Source organism: Falco punctatus (assembly GCF_963210335.1).
Source record: "Falco punctatus genome assembly, chromosome: 3".
Taxonomy (NCBI): domain Eukaryota; kingdom Metazoa; phylum Chordata; class Aves; order Falconiformes; family Falconidae; genus Falco; species Falco punctatus.
The window spans coordinates 119,276,116-119,298,250 of record NC_137582.1 but is presented as its reverse complement, the minus strand read 5'-3'; the positions used below and the strand labels follow the sequence as shown (position 1 = coordinate 119,298,250).

Below are 22,135 nucleotides of genomic sequence, written 5' to 3'. Positions count from 1 at the left end.
TTAAACCTGCTTGAAAAGACAGCTAAAAAAGCTGGTTTGAAATCTCTTCTGCTTTTGGATGCGCCACAGGCACTGGCCACATCACTGCTCATTACAGTCCCGGAGAACCTTTCCCGTCTGCGTGCTCCTTGCAACCCATCTCTCAATTCTGACCTTGAGTTTTCAAGGGTGGTTTATGGTGCATATTACTAGGACATGCAGGCACCTCTTGTGGCTTCCCACTGTAAATACCAAGAGAACAAACTCTCTGATTCATTAATCAATTAATTAGATACAATATATTTATGGCTACGGCAGGCCCACTGTAATTCGTTTTAACAAAGTGCTAGGCTGCAGCGGAAAACAAACACACAGTGCATCAGTCCTCCTCCATAAGGAGGATCCTCCTTCTTTCTAAGCAAAGCCAGTAACAATCATTTAACAGAATTATTAACGTTTCCGCTGAAATTTGAATTTGTAAATAGCTGGACCACTTGTTGTCTCTTTCTTCACCTTTACTTTATGAGTTTTGTCCTGGAAAAAAGAACAAGAAAAAAATATTTGCTGGCATGCAAAAAGGAAGAAAAAAAACAACAAAAAAAGCCAACCCACCCTCATAAATAAGAAAGTCCCTGTCTGGGACTGACAAGACATTAGTGAAAAATGGTTGCCTTTCATTGTTTAGGTGGGAATTGTATTTCCATCCACTCTTCCCACCTTTAGGTTGTTGGGCACAATCTATTTTGTTCACAAGCACCAGTGAGTGGTAAGTCCCACTGAGACAATTGTTTTGGTCATTGGGATTTTTAAGATCTCATAACCTACAGAAATGGTTCCTTCCCTCTGCTACTTGAAAGTATTGATTTAGTACTTGAGAGATGGCAACAGTATTTTAGAAAATACTTGTGAGCACCACTTCAAAGGTGAGTCTTTGTCCTTGCTCACATGGTAAAACTTGGACTAGCACATATAGCCATGGTACAACTGAAATGCTTCATCTCCTCGCTTTTTCCCTACTAAAAGGATGAGTTATTTTTAGGAGTTGCCTGGAAGTGTCAGTATAAAATCAGAGTGAAGAAACACATACATACAAAACTAGATCTAATGACCTTAACAAAACAGATTCAAAGAACCAGAACTAAATCTCTCACCAAAAGATCTTTACGTGTCTGGATTTTCTGTGCAATAACAAACATGGCCTTTTCTCTTTCAATGCGCTGCTTCAGCAGGTCATACTGATTCTTCCTTTGCTGGGCTAATTTCTGGAAGAAGAAAAAGAAGCTGCTTTACGACAGAGAGCAACAAGATGCTATGGTCTGTAACCAACCTGTTCTGAGGCACTAGGACCACACAAACATTTTTTACATTTTAAAATCATATTAAATAATATTATTTAAATTCTGTGGCTGGATTCCAGAACCATTTTAACCCCTAGTATGAGAACCAAGATGTTTTCTAGTTAGGACTTAATTCCTAAATCCAAACACAAAAATCCAAACCTCTTCCAACTTGGTTTAGATGCTGTGCAACCTTGTTCAGTAAGTGGCTGGAATTTAATTTTTCTAAATCCTCTGAATTTCAATGCTGAGTGCAAGAGAATATCTAACTCCTTAACAAAAACCCAGTTTATCCAGAGGAGAAAAAAAAAAAAAAGACCAGAGACCAATTCCTGAAGTGCTTAGAAATTGCACAGAGGCCTCTCATAATGCAACTTGTTTGGTCACGTTTACCTACTAAGAACGGATGGCTTTCCCAGCACAAAAATGGTATTACTGCAGGTGTGATTTAGGTAATTAAATTAAGAAGAACAGATCCCAACATGTTTCAAGTATGACTCAGATGTTTAGAGGATAAAATTGTCGGTCTACGACTTGTCCAACTGCTTTACTGACAAGCCAAACTGAGAAAGCTGGCAAGAAGAAAAGGACCACAGGGTGTTTGTTATCTGACATCTGATTTGGAAAAAAAGCAAGTTACAAATTTACCAATCGGCATTTTAGACAACTTTAATTTTACCTTACACATACCAACTCAAACTTACAGGACTGCCCAATATATCTAAACTAATTACAGTGTTAAAGCCAAGTGTAGCTATTTCTAGGACAAAAGCACTGTGATACTAAATCATCAGAATGAAAGTTGATTGCGTAAGCAACTCATCCTGAAGAATCACAGAATACTTTAAATAGGAAAGCCAGGAATTAAGATTATAGCTGAAATGTCTCTAAGAAGAGGGGAGACAAATCCTGAACTTCAAGCCACATCAAGCTCAGAACCTAAATGAAAAATACTGCAAGATCAGAAACCCAAGAACAGATACATCTATTTTGGAATAAGTTTCTTCACATCCCTATTCAGGGGTGCAAGGGTTTTTGGGGAGCTGTGAAGTGAGACTTAACAGTGGATGCTGCAAAAATCACACTTAAAATCACACTGAAAACACATAAAATCTAATGAAAAGATAGTCACATAGGTGTATGTTGTGTAACAGAGGAGAAATACATGAATTTTGCCAAGGAAACTGCCTATTCAAATCTATACCATTCTGTTCCAGCCTATATGTCACAACTCTCTATTTATAAACCACAGCGGACTGGGATTCTCTCTCGGTCAGTCCAGGGGAAGATTTCACTGTAGGCTCCAGGCACTTGATAATTAAGTGACATTCACTACAGCCTTATATCACCAATAAAAGTTTTAAGACAACAGAAGAACTTTGTTCTTCTCCACAACCGTCCAACAAATCCTTTCTAGTGCTTACTATATGAAATGTGTAAACCATTAAGAAAACTGTAAGACAAATAGCGGGAGTACCTTTAAGCGGGCAGGATCAGTAGCTCCCTTCAGCGTTTCTTTCTGCAATGTTGCAATGGTCGGTCGGTTGTACACTCTATCTACGAGCTCTGGAACGGTATCCAGATGAGTTGCAATATCAAACTCCTGAACTATAAATAAAAAGAAATTTAGTAATTAACTCACATGGACTTCTTTGACTAATGCTCAGCAAACCTTCCAAACATGTAGCTTAAGTACAACCAGCAACGGAAGCCCCAGCAGCATAGCGCCTGCAGAACTGAGGTCTTACCTAGTAACCAAAAGAGATTTCTAGAGCACCTGAATTAGTATTCCGGGGGGAAAAAGTACCTTTTTTTTTATGACAATGGCATAAAGAAAGCACGATGCTATTTTAAACAGCATACAAAAAAGCATCACAGAACAAGTTTTCTGATAAAGCCTATTTAAATCTTACCTTCTTTTTTGGTATCAAAAAAGAACACATGCTGGTTGGGGTTCTTCCCCTCGGCATCCAGGAGATGGAGCTCTGACTTCAGCCGCTCGATTTTCTGCCGGGGAAAAAAAAATTACGGTTTTGCCAAACAAGGTAAATAACTCCATGAAGTCAATTCCAGTTTGTTTCTCAAATGTACAAGCATCTGAACTCTTCCTTCTTTTTTAATCTTTGAAAATACATCTAGTGTATATTTATGTCATGTCTTCATAACCTTTTTGAGTAGAGGTTAACAGTAATTTCTGCTATTTCCCAGCCAAATACATAGAGATCAATTTTCAAAACAGTAAGTATCAATATGGCAGACAAAGTAGGAACGATTACCATGAAATCACAAGCAAAAGCATGAAGGAAAATTCAAGGCTGACTTTATAATTTTTCATCTCGTGGTGATGGTGTGTGAATCAACATCAGAGCATGAAACCATTTTCATAAATGGGTCACATTTCTGTTGACTGACCGCCTGCCATATCCAAACAACCCACTGCAGTAGCAGTACTCCTCAATTCTTTATAAATATGAGAAGCAACACTGTGTTTATAATGTCTGAAATTTACATAAGAAATTGCCATGTTTTATAATAATGCAGAGTAGTTTTTATTATTCAGTATACCTTTAGGTTCTATATACACAGCTCCACTGACATTTCTGTCTGTCACTTCCACTATCACACAAATCAGATTTCACTAAACATAAAGCACAACAGCCAACAACAACAAAACCCCACACTAAAAAGCACAATTCTGAGCAAACCGGAAAACACTAAAAAAGTGAAGTATTACCTTGGCTTCTGCCACTCTTTTCATTTCCACATATTTAATATCCTGCGTCCTCATCAATTTCACCTGTTCAGGGGTCACTTCATCCTTTGGCTGCTTTATTTTATGAACTCCATCCTAAAACCAGATGGAACATAGCACTTGCAGACAGATACCATTCCAGCTATAGTGTACTATGGGTCCTAATAATAAAAACAAAAGAACCTTTTTGCCCTTTGTCCCTCATTTTCCTCAAAGCCTTCCACTGGCGCCAAACCAAGCCTACTAATTTATTTACTGATTTATAAATTAAAACTAAAACAAGGTAAAAAGAAATTATGTTGCTTACAAGTAATAGAGTGCAACCCTGCTTGAAGGCAATTTACTTTCTCACCTGGAGCTCTGTACCTATCATTTTAAAATAGAACTCATCAGGATTCTTGTCCAGAGCTTTCTTGTGAAGTGCTCTGAGGGCATTCTGCTTCTTGTGATAGTCACTGCGGGTGAAAAAAAAGAATAAAACCAAAGTTGTTCAGCAGTTTCTCCACATTCACATTCCCCAACAAGATGCTGAGTCCTTAAAAGTGATGCTCTGAGCCTTGAGACCTCACACAAGACTCCACATATAGAGCTGGCCACCCAAATTACTTTAGCTTTACAGTTTATCCTTTAACAAAGCTGGAAACAAATAGTGTCCAACAGTAAGGGTCAGAGGAGTAACGGAAACATGTTCACCCATTCTGCAAAGCTTAGACAGCTGCTCAGGACTCCTAGATCTTCTACAAAGTCAGCCGTTAAAGATGGAAGATAATGCTTCTAAGTCCTGGATTGATCATAATAACAACGATTTTGTGAGGCCTTGGTCCTCCACGTCGCCCTCCCCCGCCTCGGGCACAGGGATACGGAACGGTCCGCACAGCAGCCTGGCAGGTGGGATCGGACACAGCGGTTCCGGTGCGTTGGAGAGCGCTGGCGCCTCACGCCGCCTCTGCAGTGCGCGGCACTTCGGCGCAGGCACCGCTGCGGCCACAGGCAACGCGCTGGAGCCCAGTGACACTCGTGAGCGCCGCCGGGCCGAGCCCCCTCCCCCGCCCCCGGCGCTGAGGCCGCACGTCGCGCCCAGCCCGGGCCATCCCCCCCTTCGCAGCGGCCCGACTCACTCAGCGCGGAGCCTGTAGTCCTTCTTCTTTTCTAGCAGGCCCAGCTTCCTCCGGGCGGCGGGCTAGGAGGGAAGGTATAGACAGCATAGGCGGACGCCGCGGCCCGCACCAGAACGGCCCGGCCCGGAGCAGCCCGGCTGAGTCGGGGGAGGCGGCACGGCCCAGCGCACTGACCTGTGCCCGCTCGCGGTGCGGGCGCTGCCCCGACTTGGCGGCTTTCCTGAAGGCGGACGACATGGCGGCGGCGGGAGCAGCAGCCTCCGCTCGCCTCACTCAAGCCTCCCCACCGCCGCAGTGCCCCGGTGCGGCCTAGTCCCGCGCAGCCTGCTGCCGCCGCCACGCCGTAGAACACCGGGCGCTGGGCGGTGGCAGGAAGGGGCGTGGCCTCGTAGGTGAAGGGTCGCGCTATGCTTGCCGGGAAGTGGCGCCATCTCCATGGCGACGGCGGGGCCGGGTGCCTCAGCGCTGCCCCTGCCCGGCCGGGCCCCGCGGCGGGAGGCCGAACGCGGCCCCGTCAGCTGCTGCGCGGGTGGGAGCCTGGGCCCGCCCCGACCGCCCCTGGGCCGGGGGCGTCTCCGCCGGTGTGCGGCCCTGAGGGCCCGGCCGGAGCGCGGGCACCCGCGCCCTTTCCGGTGCCGCTCGGCGGCAGGGCCCGCTCGGGAGACTCGGCCCCGGTGGGAGGGGAGGCTGGCGGCTGCGCGTGGCCTGAGTCCCGGAGCGGAGCCCTGCCGCTGCTGGGTCCCCCGGGCTCCGGCTCGCCCCGCGCGGCCCCTGTCCGCGCCCTGCCGGGGTGCGCAGGCCGGGCTCCGAGCGGCAGCCTCGGTGACCGGCGCGGGGAGGCGGCCGGGCACCCCCAGCCCCACGCGTGTTTGAGCTGCGGGGCGCGCTGCGAGCGCAGGGCGGCGCGGCGAGGGAGCGGCGGCTCCAGGAGGGGGAGCCGCAGGGCCGGCGGTGGGGAGCGCTCCGCGGGGCCGCCTAGTGTCCAGCGCCCGCAGCCCGAGCTGGGACTGCCCCGTGGGGCGGCAGCCGGCGTGTCTCTCCGCTGCCCCTGCCGAGCCCGCGGCCGGCGGCTCTCCCGCAGCTCGCCGCAGCCCTCCCGCCACAGCCCCACGCCTGCCCAGCTGAGTAGCGGGGAAGCGCGGGGCGGGCTCTGGGGTGGGCCGCTCTGAAGCGGACGGGGAGGCGAAGGACCGGTGCTGGGCCGGCTGTCTCGGGAGGGCGGCACCGGGGAGCATCCCGCGGGGACCGGGGCCGCGCCGCCCCGCTGCTGCAGCGTCTGCGCGCACCCACCGCCGGCGCGGCCCCCTCCTGGCTCCGGCGGCGGGTGCTTGTGCGGGGCGGGTACAGGGCGGCCGAGCCCGCCGCCCCCGGAGCGGCCCGGCCCAGCCCGCCGCGCCTGAGCTCCGCCCCGGGCCGGGCTCCTCGCCGTGGGGCTGGGGAGCCGCGCCGAGCCTGGCCAGCGCCGGGCGAGCAGCGAGTGGGGGCGCGCCCCGGGACACCGACCAGGTGGGTCGGGCCGGGCCGGGCGGCGGGAGGCGGCGGGGGCCGGGGCCGGTGGTGGGAGCTGCCGCCCGCCTTGGCCGCGGGGGGCTGGGGGAAGGCGCCTCGGTGGCGGCCGTCCCCGGCACTGGTGGGGGACGGGGCATCCCCGGGGACCCCGGCCGGGTTTGCTGTGTCGTTACCCGGGATGTCGCTCTCCCGGAGAGCCCCGCTCTGGTGTGTGCCGCCGAGCGCGGCTCACTCGCTTCCTAAACAAAAACGAACAAAAACCTTTCGGCCTCGTCTCTTTCCCAGACCGCGAAGTTGCAATGTTTAACCTGTGTTTTATTAAGAAAGCTCTGAAACTTTATCCAGCCAATAAACCCTGAACTAAACTTAAACCAAATGCTCAAACGTAGTACAGGGAATTTTTCAACACATCCTAAACGGTTGCTATGTTTCCAGAGAATCGCCGGGTAGCTATGGGGGAAGACTGCTCGCAGCCTTGCTTTTTTTTTGTGTGTGTGCTAAACAAAGACTCAAGTCACAGTTCGAATTTTGCTATTAAAAAACAGCTCAGCATCTTTTCAAAGTGTTTTTTTACTAGACACGGGTTTGTTTCCGTTTTTTACATTTTCTTACGGGTAATGTTTTCTTTTTTGGTTTCCAGTTTTGTCAGTATTTTGTACTTGTGGTTACATTAATCGCTTTGACTATTTCATGAGAATTCATGGAAATGTGGATGTACTTTATAGTTAGCTTGGGTGAAGACGTTAGTAGGAATTACCTTCCACTGACTCAAAGCTGAAATGGATGGTGTACGGCAGTGGTTACTTACTTTCACGGTGCAGGCTTTGTGGTCTCTATGCTTAGATTTTAATTTAATACATTCGCTGTTCCTCAGTTTTGAAAACCATAAAGAAACCTTTCCACAGTGGAGAGCCTATGGCAGGAGCACAGGGAAGGCTGGCCAGGACCAAGCCAAGGGTCTGATGGATGCAGTGTCCTGCTGGTGAATGCCTGGGAAAGGCTGTGGGCACGTTTCTTTTACTTTTCTGACTTCTCAACCAAGCATTAGAAATCTGTGGCTCTTTTGGCTGCTATGAATGTGTGATTGTCAAATATTCCTTTACTGTTAATTTTGAGAAGCGTTTTCTTGGGTATTTCCTTAGGAGTCTCTTGTATTTAAGTATCTGCCATAAGTAATATTTTTCTGGTGTTCAAAGGTGTGGAAGCTGTCTTGTTTCCCTAATTAGCTTTGTCAAAATGTGGTTTAACTTCCTGAGAGACAGGCCATCGGCAGGACAGCAGGAAAGAAGTCTGTCATTTCTCCTGTCTTATTTTTGTGCTGTGTTCTTTCCTTTTCCTAGGATGGAGACTGTATGGTTCTCTTGCGTCTCTTTCTGGCTGCTTCCTTAGAGGCAATAGTTGTGTTAGTGTAATTCTTACCCAGCGAGGTCTGTAATTTTGTATGCTTTAAAGATTGGTTGCATGGCATAGGAGACAAAAATACAGGCAATATAGTTAGTTGCGGGCACTAATTATAGTGGATGCTCTACAGCAAAAAGTATGTTTTGGAATAAGAACTTAAACCTGCACATAGGGAGTGGTGGGAACACACTGAAGGCAGGGTGTTGTTTGGAAATATCCAGAATTCCCTAGCAGAAAGCCCTGTGAACAGTTGCATGGTCCCAACTTCTGGAGCACCACTGTCTCTCCATGTTGGATGTTTTTGAGGCCCCTGTTGGGGGAAAATCTGTCCATCTCCCCTGGCTGCAGAACAGCATCCAGTGAGCGGTGACTGTTGTGCTGAAGCTGAGGCTGGTTCCTTGGTGTGGGGAGGCGGGTAGGACGCTGCCGTTCCCTCTGCAGGACTTGCAGCCATCTGCGGCATGTCTGCTGTCAGCTCTGCTTCCTGTTTACACTGCAGTTCGTTTCAGAGCAGACTTTGGAACAGCTGTGCTTTTTGAGGACACCACCAGCCGCGGGTGGCTCAGCTCCCCGAGATCATCGTGGGGAAGAAAGGCAGGAGCCTCCTTCCTGGCCCGTGTTATTGTGGTCACCCTCATGACACGCGCTGGTTATTTTCTGTGGAGCACCAGCCTCGTGTGGCTATAGCTGGTGGTGTTCGCTGGTCAGTAGATTCCTGAGGGGTGTAAGCTCAGCGATGTTCTTCTAGGTTTTGGACCTAGCAGCTTTAAGACAGAGATGAACCCTTGACTGATGGAGCCAGGAAAAGCTCTGCCGGCAGGTTACTGAAATTCCCAGTCCACCAACTCTGTAAGCACTTGGTTCTGTTCACAGCCACGACTCGCTTGCTCTGTGAGGTTAGTCGCTTTCTTCAGGGTTCTTAATTGTGCTGAGATGATGCTGTTACATGGCCTGCTGTTTTTTTAAGTGCCAGCAGGAAAATAGAATAAACTGGTAACTTGTACTGCTCAAGTGACTCCCACCCCCTCTCCCTGGAAGAGGACTTTTATGGTAATCACAGCACTGATGCACAAGATTTTCATGGTAGCCTGCTGAGGTCCTCATTCATGCCTGTGGAGTTTTTGCTGTCCTTCACTTGCATGAGGTCATGCTTGAAGAGCCCTAATTGCAGCAGTAGCCTGGGGATGGAGACATGAGTGTAAACCTTTCTGCTTCTGCCTCACCTTTTGTGTGAGAAAGTTTCCATAGACAAAGAAGGTGTTTATGGAAAACTGAGGGCTGGTTGGTCTGAATAAAAGCCAAGCTTCTTAACTGGTCAGACAACTTTGTAATTTCTTTTAACTGCTCAAGTAAGGAAAAAGTTTCTCCTCTGGTGGTCAGTATTCAGTATCCCTGGTCAACATCTGCTGTTCTTGGGTTGCTTGTGCCCACCGTGGAGCGCCCAGCTTGGTCCGGCAGGAAGGTTGGTGCGAATGACGTTTGCAGTTTTGCTCAGCATTCGTCTCCAGAGCACAAGCTGCTACACCTCGTTCCTTAGGGGGCTTTGACTATTTCTGTGAAATAGGTGCAATTTCAGTGGCCAGAGTGGAAAAATTCGGAGAGAACCTGAAAATGTTTTGCCTGGTGATGTCATGAAAACCAGTGTAAATGATGGGGGTTTGCTTTTGTTTTTTTAAAGACAGCTATAACAATAGACACCACCTGCATCTAGGAAAAGGAAAAGACCAGTTGTTAGGGGGCAGAGAAACCAGTGTTATTTGATCTTCAGATTACCACCAAGAGTTTAGGATCACTTTTAAAGGATAGGACATCCAAGTATGAGGGCTCAGAGTTTGCAAGCAGAGAGGTTCAGCTGCACATGCTTTGTTGGTTTCAATGGGACTGGGGTCCCACAGCCGGCCCTAACAGCTCTGATTGCTCCCTACGAAGCTGCTGCAGCATTTTCCATTCTGCAGTCATTGCGCAGCGAGGAGGTGGCATTTCCCATGAAAGCGGTTGTGTTGTTCCAAGGATTTGTCCATTAAGAAGTGGTGGGTCTTTAGCTGCAGTTGGAAAGACAAATGCTTCGTTCTGCGGAGATGTAGTTGCTGAGAAAAGTCCTTGCTCTTTGTTTCTTCTCTTCCTTCTGTTTTGCACTGGTTTTGCCAGGTGTAAAATACAATTGTCAGCAGTTTACAGGGAGGGGAGGGGTGTCAGTTTTCCTGTTGAAGAAAATATCAAGGGTCTGATTGTGAAAGGAAAGGGGAAATGGAAGAATGCCACATGGCTTCCACCTTCCTGTATTTCATCCTAGCAGAATTGCCTCTGCTGAGTGACTCACTTTGTGTCTGTTGATATTTGCTAAATGGAGAACAGTTTTAACAAATGGTTCTGTCCTTACTCAACAGGAGCCCACTGAGAGGATAATATTACTCTGGGAGGAATCGGAAAGACAGGTCCGTTAGAGCAAAGTTAATAGTTAATCAAGAGTTATTTAGAAATGTCTCAACACAGAATCCAAATAGCAATGGAATGAAAATGCTGAAATTTATGTTTTTGTTCTCAGTCTCACTTTGGCTTTATTTGGTCTGTGGTCATCTGACAACAGTAACTTGTATAATTTTTTTATTTGCCTCTGAATATATTACTGTAGAATGTCCTAGGCTTGCAAGCTGCATAGTTCTTTTATGTAAAGTATTTTGAACTTTTCAAATAGGAAATTTTTTTTTTTCCTTAAAATCAGCACCATGGATAAATATTAACTCCAGACCCTTTTGACTGTTGTCATCGCTGGATGAAAGTTTGTTGATGCTTATGCCCAACCTGCCCAGTGCCAGTTCAGGAGGATAAATTATCTTCCAGCACCAACCTGGCAGCTGGTGCCAAGGACGTAATCCTAACTGCTTCCTAATTTAGCTTTGAACATCTGAGCTGTAAGCCAGAGGAATGTGCTGTATCTAACCTGGAGCTGTTAGCAGCCTCAAATGTCATAAATTCAGTGAGCGGAGAAGCCAGTGTGCAGGTGACCGGACAGCTGGAGCTGTTTTCTCTACACACAAGGGGGAAAGGGACCTCTGAATAGCTCAAGGAAATGCTCGGTGTTGTTGGAACAGCCGCAGATCTGCTTCCCTAGTGCTTCCTTCAGCACATGTTACACTTGACCCTGCCAGTACTAAACGCCAATAGGAGTCAAGACATTGTCCCCAGTGGCAGATTAAACTGCTTGGCCATTGTTGGGAGTCCAAGATTTTCCTCTCTCGCCCTGTTTAAATGACTGCTTGGATGTGCAGCCAAAGTAAACATGAGCTAATAAAAAAAATGTAGAGATAACAGATACAGACTAGCTGTTGTGGACTAAACAGACATGCTGTAGCACAAAGATGTGTGACTTCTGCTTGCATCTTCTCTGCTTTAGTTTTGAAGCTCTGTTACCTGAAAAAGAGGTGGTAGCAGTCAACTATAACTTCCTTTCTGTTGGGATAGGGGAGCTGTATTTATGTGTATCCTTTGAATAAGAAAGGCATCTGTTAGGCTGCTGAGGACCTCGTGCCTGCCTTGCAAGGTACAGTGCGCAAACCCCAGCCTAGCACTTCCTCACTTGAGAGCTGCAAGTGCCACAGCAGCCCATGCAGCTTCAAAACACTTTCCTGTATTTCCCCACATTCTGTTTCCTTGTCGGCAATTAATGCATTTTCAATTGACTTTTTCGTTGGCTCAGTACGCAGCCTGTGGAGGCCACTGCTGTAAGATAACATTGAGATCAGTAGTCTGCATGGGGCTTGTAAGGAGGTGAGAGATCTACATGGCTACCAGGAGTGCCTAAACTTAGGGTGAAGGAAAGAATGAGACTGGGTGGGAAGGAATCAAAAATGTTTCCATGTGTGAAGCCACTGTGGAGTGCTGGGGGATGGACTGTCCCTGTGATGCAGTGCTGTTGAGTCCTGTGTTCCCTTATAAAAGGTGCTGAAGTGAATAGCTGGAGAGGTACAGCAACTGCTTGGATAGACAACTGGTTTAAGTGCTTGTATGCTGCTAGCATATGTAATTGCTGTGTGTCTGAAGATGGCTGACCTGCTGTAGTCCTTTTGCAGTGGCTTTCTTTGCTTTCCTCTCCCTGCGGCCTGGGGTGGCAAGCCTTGGCTCCGTGGGATAATGCGGTCTTGCACTCTGTCCTCCAGCCTCTTCTGTAGCATATGTAGAATGGTAAGCAGCAATCAAAAGGTTATAGAGAAACTAAGGGCTGAGAGCGTGATAGGACATTAAAGGATTAAAGGCTGCTGGGCAATAATTACCATAAACGATGCAGACAAGTCCAGATCTAGGAACAGTTTTTTCTGTTTCATCCCAAGCCAGTCATGGCTCATGCTGACAGCACACCTGGAAATGAGGTAACTGAATACTCTGCCCACATTGTTCAGATTTGCCAGGGCTTGGGCACAGACGTAGCATGTGTTTTCTCTGCTCCTGGGCAACCTTTGTTCTCCTTCAGCCAGAAAGTCTTACTGATGAAATGAGACAAGACAGGGTGCACTTCTTCCTTTCTCGCTCCTGAGACACCTGCGGTGTAACTTTCCTGAGAAATACCCTTTCCAGATGTGGAGATCTTGCTGCTATTGAAGTATGAGGCGGAAATACTTCCAGCACTGCCTGAACATGTTATTTAGGTCAATTGCAAGGAAGATGGCAACATGAATCAGAAAAGGAGTTGGAAGAGGAGGAAAGTCATTAGACAGCATCTTGATATTCCCTGCCAATGCAGGACTTTTCTCTGCCAGCACAGAAGCACATTTATTGCCTTCTGTGCACTCTGTACACTCCTGTAACTACGAGTAGCTGGACTGGAAATGAAAGAGGGCTGCAAACAAAAGCCTTGCCTTTATCATTCTGCATCAGTGTACCTGTTTCCTGGTGTATTAACTACTCTCTGAAACAGAGGGATAGAGCAAGGTCTCCTCCTCACCCCTCTGGAAAACAAGATCCATCAGAATAATTGCTCTGACTGCATCCATTTTGGGTGAATGAGTCTCCAAAAGATGCTTTTGTGGAGGCACAGTCATCGCATTTTTGTGGCAGCTGCTGGCTTGGTGGAGCGCTGCCCGAAATAGCTGGGATGGTTTTCCCACCAGGTAGCGGTGCGCTGTGCTGGGTGCGCGGGGCAGCACCGAGGAGCAGCACCGAGGGGCGAGGAGCAGCACCGAGGGGCGGTAGGGCTGCAAGGGGTGAAGCAGAGCCCAGAGCCTGAGTGCGCTGGGCTGAGTGTTGGGCTGAAGGGATGTCAGCGGTGGTGGGAAACCTAAAAAGGTCCCGTTGGGCAGGGCTCTGCCAAGCACTCTGTTTCCCTTCCCAGAGGAAGCAGCCTTAATTTACCCCTTGCTCTGTAGAGACCTGTAGGCTACAACAAATTATTCTTACGCAGTAGAAAACATTGGGACCAGCTTTAACTTATGAAACAATTTGCCAGCTTTTAGCCTCAGGGTCCCTAGTCCCTGAGGGCTTTCCAGCGTAATGACTTGGGTTGGTTTCCCAGAAAGATTCTCTTGGATATGAGCTGTTGGCAATACTCTGGCTCGTTACTGGCCATTTTATTTTTCCAAGAGCCAGCTCTTGTTAGCTTCGTTCTCACAGTATTGTTTTCTTTCTAGAAGTTTTTGCTGGCTCTCCTAAACTATCACATGGGAATTGCTTACTAGCTTAGATTTATTTTTTTTTTGTTTTGACCCAAAGCTGCGCTTTGCTCCCCTCTGTAACACTGCCAATATAATTTCCAGTCTCTTTTAAGCCTATGTTTTGCAATAATACCTAAACTGTTGGCTCCAAGTAACTGCCTTACAGAGAGATTAGTATCTTTTAACAAGGAACTGAGAAGCAAATAGTGAGAACAAAAGCAGTATCTTGAGACCCTGTAAGACTATCCTGACCTTTCCCAAAGGCCTTGGCCTAGACTTCAGCATTTAACTAGCAGATGGCAGAGATCAGGGTGGACTTTAGCTTGCATAGTCCTCTGCCCAGTCACTCTGTTTGCTGGAAATGTGTTCTGCACATTGTTGCCATCTGGGCTTGACTGTACTATTCTTATAATCTCCAGGGAGCCCTCTCTAGCAGAGCTCATCTCTGATGGAAGTCCTCTTTGGCTGACCTTGCGGTGAGGCTAGTATTAGCAGCGTGGATTTCTGAGATTTGACAGCAGCATTCTTCACAGGAAGAAAACTGGCTTGGGAAATGTTTTGCCCTGGCTGGGGAAGAAGGTATGCCCCTTGCCAGTTGTGTTCTCCAGGTATCCAGCTGGGTACGTGGTATTAAGAGAGTGGGGAGGTCAATATTGAAGTTTTCAAAACTTCAGGAGGAAGTACTGCAGGAATGCGAGGGCCTTCAGAAAACCAGATGAAAAATTGCCTTTGCTTTAGATGAGAGAACTAGATGTAGAGGTGGGAAATTGTGTGAGACCATTCAGGAAATTGGCAGTAGTGGTGGGAGCACACCCCGCATCTTCCGATGTGAAAAAGCTCCTCCTCTGTTTGCAGCAGTGTGTGGGAGGCTGTGTCTGATCTGCAGAAATAAAGATTGATGGTTAGAGAACTGGCATATTTGGAAGTGAAACATCTCTCCTAATTAGCATGCTGCTCTGTTTGAGTTGCAGGTGAGTGGCATTCCAGTTGCTCCATGTATTTTTCTGAGTTGTTGCTGCTTAGTGCATATGACTGTATGTGAGTGCACAGATTTCAGCATCTCCCTAGGACTAAATAGCACCAGGGTTAAACGTACGTGCTTTTGATGAGTCTTTAGCTACCAAGTTTTGTGGCAGAATAGAAGTGTGTAAAGCTGGTGCCCTGGTGAATGTTAAATGGGGCTAGCTACACTGACATTTCTGTCCTCATTCATTCTTCCTTTGTAGTGCAGTAGTGTCTGGAGGTTGCGAATTTCAATTAAATTTGTGCAAAATGGCTTTGGGGCAGTTTCTGTTTGGCAATCTTTGTCGTTGTAAATGTAAAACCTGATGGACCAGACTAAAATAACACAATTGGAATGGATTTTCTAGAAATGTCTTTTAATCCCTCTGAATTGTGATTCTTAAAATTTATATTCAAATGTCTTTTGCTGCATAGGGAGAATGAGGCCTCCAAATGGTGTGAATAACTGCTCTTGGCAGCACTATTTACCAAAGTAGTAACTAAGGTGGATCCTCTATGTTCTGACCTGCCCAAGTCACAGGTCGTCCATTTGCACAGTTGCTGCGATGTCCCAGCGAATTTCCTGCATTGCTTTTTAAAGATTTATATATGCAGTGACAAAAAGTAGTCCAGAAGACCCACATACACCATGAAGATCCTTTCCTGATGTTATGTGCTGTGTAGCTACCTTTTCCTCCAAGCTCTTCCCAGCTGGCCTCATCTCTCCATGCGATTCCAAGGTTTTTACCTTTATTTGCATGAGTGAGCCTGGGGTTGTGGTGTTCCCTTTTGCTTATCCTGTCGTAGGGCAGGCAGCTGAAATGTGTTGAACCTGGAGCTGAGCCTCAGAATTATGAGGGAGCTGACTAATAACTGGCTGCTTACGGAGGGGAATGCGAGTCAGCTGCGGGGGTCCTGCCAGCAGGTAGAATCTTCATCTGAATCTGAATGAGCAATCTGCTTTTCAGAGGAACTGAGCTGGCTTTGCCTGGGATCAACAGAATGGATAGGTGCTCGGCATCCCTGGAATTGAGACACCAAAATACAGGCTGCCAAAACCAAAAACAAGGCAAGAACAAAACCAAAAGCCCTCCCAGGCTCTGTTCAGGAGGCTGTGACTGCTCTGGCTTAGACACATGACATTTCAGGTGTGGAGAGGGACATCCCAGCCTGAGTGGCCAGTCCCACGGGCTGTACTGTCCTGGGAGCAGGACATCTGTGTTCCCGTTTGCATCGTGCAGCATGTGCTCGCAGACCTGTCTTCACTTTTAAATCCCACTGCTCTGTACTGGTGACATTTTGATGATGGACAGCTGAATGCTCAACCTGTGGCATCCATTTGTCTTGTGCTTCCTCCTGCCAATCCCAGTTCGTCCTTAGTGAAAAGTTTCCCTCTTCCCTCGGCCTTTTGCGCTTTCTAGCTGTGCACTGGTTGGAGCTTGCTCGAGGCTACTTTTGATACAAACTCCCAGGAGGATTTGTGCAATGGTCTCAAAGAGGCTCCTCTCCACGCCTGTCCTGTTGCAGCTTTGTTCCTTTGTTTCCCAGGCATCAGGGACAACTCCTGCCTTTCCTCCTGCCTTTCCTGCCTTTCCTCCTGCCTTTCGCAGCCTCTTGGCTCAGCTGGCTGCCCGCCTTCAGCCATGCTCTTGAGAAATCTTAGTGGAGAGTTAGACCTGGCAGATGGAGGCTGTTACCTCATTCCACAAAAATGCTTTGTTATTGAGAAAATGGAAACTGTCTGAGGTTTGGGAGCTGAATAGAGTCATTGGTGTCTGTTTTAACCGCAGTTTGGTGGTGGCTGCTGAAAGTTCCCCTCTCTGAGCGTTCCCTTTTCCTACACCCATAATCTTCAAGCCATCGGAGAGCTGCAGTGATTTAACTCATTAGCTGAGCAAATGCTGAATACTGTTGCATACTCTGCAGAAACTTTGCTAAAACCTCAGCATCTTCCAGCAAAAGAAAAATGGCTAGCCAATAAATAACCCTTTGCAAACCCTTGGCCAGAAAAGTGATCCCTGTGGATACCAAGCCAAATTCAACTCTTTGTAAAAAAAAAAAAAAAAAAAAAATCTCAGCTGTGCCTCTTGTTTACTTGGTTTTTAAAAAGCTGTATTAAGATTATGCAGGAAATTCTTGGAGAGAAAAGGCTTGCATGGAGGCTTACCTTCTGTAATTCTTTAACACAGGTATCTGAATCCCAGTTCTGAAGAGAAATTTCTTTGCATTGGTGATTTTTAAAAATAGATTTCAGCACTAGGGATTTGGGAGCATGGGAGAAAGAATAAAACAAGTGATTGAACTATTTGCAAGCTGGTTTTCATACTGCTGTGAATAATCACTTGAGTTAGTACAGAAAAGCATTAATCTAAATACAAGACTTGTTTTAGTTAACAGATATTTGTATGCATTTGTGAAACTGCGGCATCTGATATCTCCTGCTGAGAATGTTGCATAAGCATTATTCATCAGGCACCCTAACAGAGCTGAAAGCAGCAGTGTTAGCTTTTGGGAAATAAAATGAACACTTTATTTGTGTATTTTTAAACTAATGAATCTTAGCAGGCCAAGTGAATGTCTTCCAGATGGTTTTTACATGACTAAATATTTTGGTCCATAGAAAAACCTAGAATACTGGAACCAGAAGAGAGTAAATATTTAATTATTACCCTGGAATATAAATATGACCTTGATATTTTGAATTTGTTTACCCGCATTTCAAGTGTTCACTTAGAAATTAATAAATTCATATGGTTCAGATCTTGTTATCTGGGAAGAAGAGTGCCTAATCAGCATCTTCTCCAAATTCCTTTAAATATCACAGTGGGTTTCGGTAACAGGAATTTGCTTAACTGAAGAAATAATCCCAGCTGTTTCAGGCAGAACCCAGGATCAGTGTTTTAGCTGCAATGAACTGTTCCCGTTCTAGATCCCTGCTTTCTGTGGCTTTACAGCATAACTCTAAAAATCCTTTCCAGGCTGAGCTCTGCCTCCTGAGGTCTTTGGGAGAGTTTTTTAATATAAAATGCAAATTGTAAAAACAATTCACAGTTGATTTTCAGACTGGATCTTAACAGTTTAGAGCCCATTCTGGACATGTGTTGTTCCTGTAACTGTACAGCAGCCTTATTTCTTGAATGATCCAAGCCCACAGGATTTCCCTCCTGCGAGTGTGTCAGAGATCAGGTAATTTCTGTTGTAGTTCAGATCTGTGTGGCTGCAGATCATGCAGTTTCCCACTAAAACAGTGTGTATAGCAACTCGGTACTGCTGGTGAAAAAAATGTCTTTTTTTAAGGCTTTTCTAATGAAGCGAAAGAAATTTAATAATATAAAACGTCTATCTGGAAGGCCTAACTTCAGCGTGGTTGAAGATGAAAGTTCCTCTCTCAGGTCCACATCTGATGGTAGTATTCCTGGATATTGCTTAGGATGTATGTGAAGATGGTGAAGAAAGAACAGCAAGGAAAAAAGTGGATCCTGAACGGTCTCTGAGTGCAAGGACTACTTTTGTCAGCATCGTGACCCCATGTACTAACCTAAACTGTTGGCTTTGGCCAGCCGGGCTTTTGACCTCACCCTGGAATTCTGCTACCCTCATTTAAGGGAAACGTGGCTTTTTCTGTTCTTAAGAACTAACATAGTTTGAACTGGTGCATGACTCCTGGCGCTGCACTACTTCAGTGCCGCCTTTCAGCTGCATGTGCTCACTTCCAAAGCCCAAAGTTTAAATAGTAGGAGTGAGTAGTGAAGGCCCGGAGTTACTTGGTCAAAAGATCTGGAGTCTGGATTAACTGTACTCTGCAACTGCACAGTACTGTGTCCGTGTGTCATGGAATGGTTTGGGTGGGAAAGGGACCTTAAAGATCGTGTTGTTCTCTTCCTTCCATTTTCTCTTGCTTCTCACAAAGAGTTCAGTTTGTGGAACCTGTTTGGGCACAGGTCTATAAATGCATTAGTGGGTGTCGTGATTTCCAGGCTGACGGGGATATGTGCTGCATCTCAGGAGAAGAAAGATAGACGAGGACTTGGATCTTGGTTCCATTTTTAGTTCTACCAGGCTTGCCTTGTGCCAAAAGCCTGTGAGGTGCAAATCCCAGGAGGGAGATAAAATAACTCCCTGCCCTGCAGGTATTATAAGGGTAAATAATGTTTTTGCTTGCGACAGCTGTTAGGGAGTTGAGGAAGCAACAATCCCATGAGAGGTACGGGATGTCAGATCCGTGGAAACTGAGCACTCTTGCATTTATGGTCTTGCACTGGTTCATCATATGTTATTTCCAGTAGGGCGCCTGGGAGCTAAACTACTTTCCAAGTAAAGAAACTTATCTTTAGTTTGTGGCCTTAAATGTGGATTAGTTATTCTCATCTGCCTCTTTCTCAGCACGTGGAAATTTTGAAATAGAAAAGTCAGTGTTTAAATTTTAAGATGTTTCAGTGGCTACCTTTAATTCAGTGAACACTTCATACCAAGAAAATTGCTGTGATGCCTAGCAGAGCTTTCTGGAATATGTAGAGTCATAGTGGTACTTACTAAAGAGTCATTAATAGCAAGAAGTACGCGGTGTGTTGCATGTAACTCAGCCAAGAGCAGTTTTATTTCTAGTATTTCTCAACCCTGTGCAAACATCATATTAACTCACAGGAAGATTAAATCTGGCCCGTTGTGCTTGTATGGAAGCCTTGGATGTGTTGCTTTTGAAGAGCCTGAAGAGCTGCGTGTGGAAAGTCGCAAGCACAGTTCAGGTTGGTGAAGGTGTTGGACCACGGGCACAGACTGTATCACGCTTCGTGCTCTGTGAAACAATGAGTCAGCTAAGGAATGATGAAATAAGTGCTTTCAAATCCCTGATAGCTTTGAGATTTAATTTTAGAAGAAGATGCAAAGCAGAACTTTGGAATGCCCTCTTCCACTCTTATTCAGAGGTTTTTGAATCACTGAGCCAAAAGTAGAGCATGCTGTTTGAATCACATGGAGCCTTTCCAGTGGAAATCGATGAGTTCCGCTGCTCACCTCGTTAGCACCTGACTTGGTTAGGTTAATAACAATGTTCATTAGCTTTGCGCTTCCTGATAGTTTTGCTAGAGAGAACAATCTTCTTTTCTTTTTCTATCATTGTGACATGGAGAAATAGAAAGGGTTTGAAAGTGAAATATATCTACACAGAACTGGAATTCTTAGGTCTCTTGTGAAAATCTAGAGTAACTTGAATTGTAAGTGTCTAATTTCCAGTCACAAGTAATGACATTTAAACCTCTGTAGGAAACGCAATCCCTGTGCTGATGTCACCCTCTAGTTTACGATGTGACTGCTTTTGTTTCTGGGCAAGCACTCCAGTGTTTTGCTAGTGAAGCGATGATTTACTAGCAAGAGCCTCTTGCCGGTCGCACCTGCTCTCGCTGCCTGCAGTGTGAGTCCTCCAGGCTGCTGGGCTTTACGCTGCTCCATCCCATTCCACGATGCAAGGTAACGGAGAACTGGTCTGAGGTTTTGTTTCCAGAGCTTTGCTGATTTGGGACAAAGAGCTTGTAAATTGCCCATCCCTGTTGTGGTGGGTTAGGAGAGGGAGGGAGGGTTATTAGGGCATTGGTGGTGTATTCCTGCGGCGAAGGCCACAACGTGCCTGACTGTGCCTACAGCTTCGGAAGGATCTTTCAGCCTAGTTGGAGAGCAGGCTGCTGTTGCGTCCTTCAGGGAACGAGTCTGGAGTGTCCTCTCTGCAGCAAAGAAATGGGGCGTTGCTCCATATCTGCTGCTTCCCGGGCTGAAACATCAACTCTTCTTGGTCTTTACCTGAAAGTCATCATGAGAGGAGCCTGCATTAGTTAAAATTCTGACCTTTCAGTTCCTTTTTAATCTGGGACAAAGCTGTTGCATGTACGTTTCCTTGTAAATCTCAGATTTGAATGCGAGAATTAGGTCCTGTAAATGAGCTGCAGGCTAGATCAGCGGCTCTCAGATATTGGGGATTTTTTGCTGTTCATGTGCGTTGTTTCTGTAAAGGAGCAGTTTTCCTCTCTGTACGAGTGTTTAGTTACAGTCAGCACGTGTGCTTCACCATGCCCCGCATCAGCAGCAGTTGTTCCGTGCTGCCGGTGTGGTGGGCAGCAGCACTAGTTCAGGACCCAACACATCCAGCAGGCAGGGGCATAGATGTTGGAAACTCAATGCGTGCCTGCGTGATAGAAAGGCGTTTATAAATTTTGTGAGCATTTGCACCCCTCACAACAGCTGTTTCCACTTAGCCTTTTGGATGTGGCACCACTTTTCCCTTTCGTGGGTACTACCACAGACCCTATCTCAAAGCGTGGCAGCACAGCATGGCAGAAATTGGAAGGCACGTTGCATCCTGCAGATTTCTTTTTAGTGCTCGCAAGGAGTTATTTCTCAGATCTTACGTAAAATATGTGACAATTACAACTGATGGCTTCTCTTATTTAAAATGTGCAGTACTTGAGTAATTTTTAAAGGTGCCAAATGTGACAAATGCTTTAAGGAGGAGACCGATTTGAAGATAACCAGCTCTGTATAGTAAAAGGAAATTACACCTGAGGACCAGATCACCTAGCAGAGAAATCTTCAGGCGCAGGAGGATACTCCTTTCACTTCTATGTTGGCAAGGCAGTGGCTGAAAGAAGAGGTTATCTTCCTCTCGCAGTGACCCTGTCCATCCCAGTTCTGTACCTCCCTGTGCCTTGGGGGCCCTGTCCTTCCAGAGCACTCCCTACCTTTTTTCGGGAGGGTTGCAGCTGGCACCTATAGCATCTCCCAGGCAACAAATGCTCTTAGTTTTGTTTCGGACCACAGGCAAGCAGCTCTCGGGCTGGTAACCCGAGACAGTTTGTCTTTGCCAGGATTCGGTCCTTCCCCAGATTTAGAAGCTGCTCACATGCTGCGCTACCGAGCTGTAATTGCCTTCGCTTGCAAGGGACACCAGCAGCTGTAAAAAGTGCTTTAGATGGAGAGTGTCCTTATTTCTCGTGCAAACAGCCAGCGCAGGTGGGGAGGCCCACGGGTAGTGGCTGGCAGGGTGGGAGAGCGGCTGCTGGGCAAGAGCTTGCATGGCACATGAGCCCCATCACCTTCCTGGCCTTCTCTTTGCTCTGCTGGTATTGCATGTGGGTGCAGAGAGCCCCAAAAGGCACAGAACCGCCAGGGTGACAGCACAGGTTACCCCTCTCAGTATATCTGCTTATATGCAAGAAGCCAACTACAAATGCTCATGTTTGGGAGACAAAGAATCAAATCGGAAACAGGAATATTTTGACCTAATTTGGTGAAAAAATTCACTTTGCCCTTTAAGTAATAGGCATACATTAAAATAAAACATGTCTGGTTTATATGTCTTTCCCTGCTACTGTAAGTCAAAGTTGCTTTGTTTGTTAAAAAAAA

The 22,135-nt window shown here is 46.6% G+C and overlaps 2 protein-coding genes across 6 annotated transcripts in view; one reads left to right on the top strand and one right to left on the bottom strand.

The window, feature by feature from the left end:
- Nucleotides 1-222: 222 nt before the first annotated feature.
- Nucleotides 223-5,577, bottom strand: UTP11 (UTP11 small subunit processome component). Its single transcript, XM_080382001.1, has 8 exons — nt 5,361-5,577; nt 5,187-5,248; nt 4,421-4,523; nt 4,051-4,164; nt 3,230-3,323; nt 2,794-2,924; nt 1,131-1,241; nt 223-513 (listed from the first exon to the last, which is right to left on the bottom strand). Exons 1-8 carry the CDS (start codon nt 5,421-5,423, stop codon nt 430-432), a joined length of 762 nt encoding a protein of 253 aa, XP_080238127.1. The 5' UTR covers nt 5,424-5,577; the 3' UTR covers nt 223-429.
- Nucleotides 5,578-6,180: 603 nt separating this feature from the next.
- FHL3 (four and a half LIM domains 3) overlaps nt 6,181-22,135 on the top strand; it is a 30,946-nt gene continuing 14,991 nt past the window's right edge. Inside the window, exon 1 of one of the 5 annotated variants that reach the window (XM_080381985.1) lies at nt 6,181-6,306. Coding sequence is in view for 1 of the 5 variants with exons in the window: in XM_080381980.1 (XP_080238106.1) it covers nt 20,203-20,209 (7 nt within the window). In the remaining 4 variants the exon portion in view is untranslated. Of the gene's footprint in view, nt 6,307-6,552; nt 6,693-8,756; nt 8,993-20,065; nt 20,210-22,135 lie in introns of those variants that run through there. The other 4 variants (XM_080381981.1, XM_080381982.1, XM_080381983.1 and 1 more) reach the window with 4 other exon arrangements.

Coding starts and splice junctions, on each gene's coding strand:
- UTP11 (XM_080382001.1), bottom strand. CDS start 5,423: ATGTCGTCCGCCTTCAGGAAAGCCGCCAAGTCGGGGCAGCGCCCGCAC. Junction 4,165..4,420: donor TGATAGGTACAGAGCTCCAG/GTGAGAAAGTAA, acceptor ATCTGGTTTTAG/GATGGAGTTCATAAAATAAA. Junction 514..1,130: donor AGACACGTAAAGATCTTTTG/GTGAGAGATTTA, acceptor TCTTTTTTCCAG/GACAAAACTCATAAAGTAAA.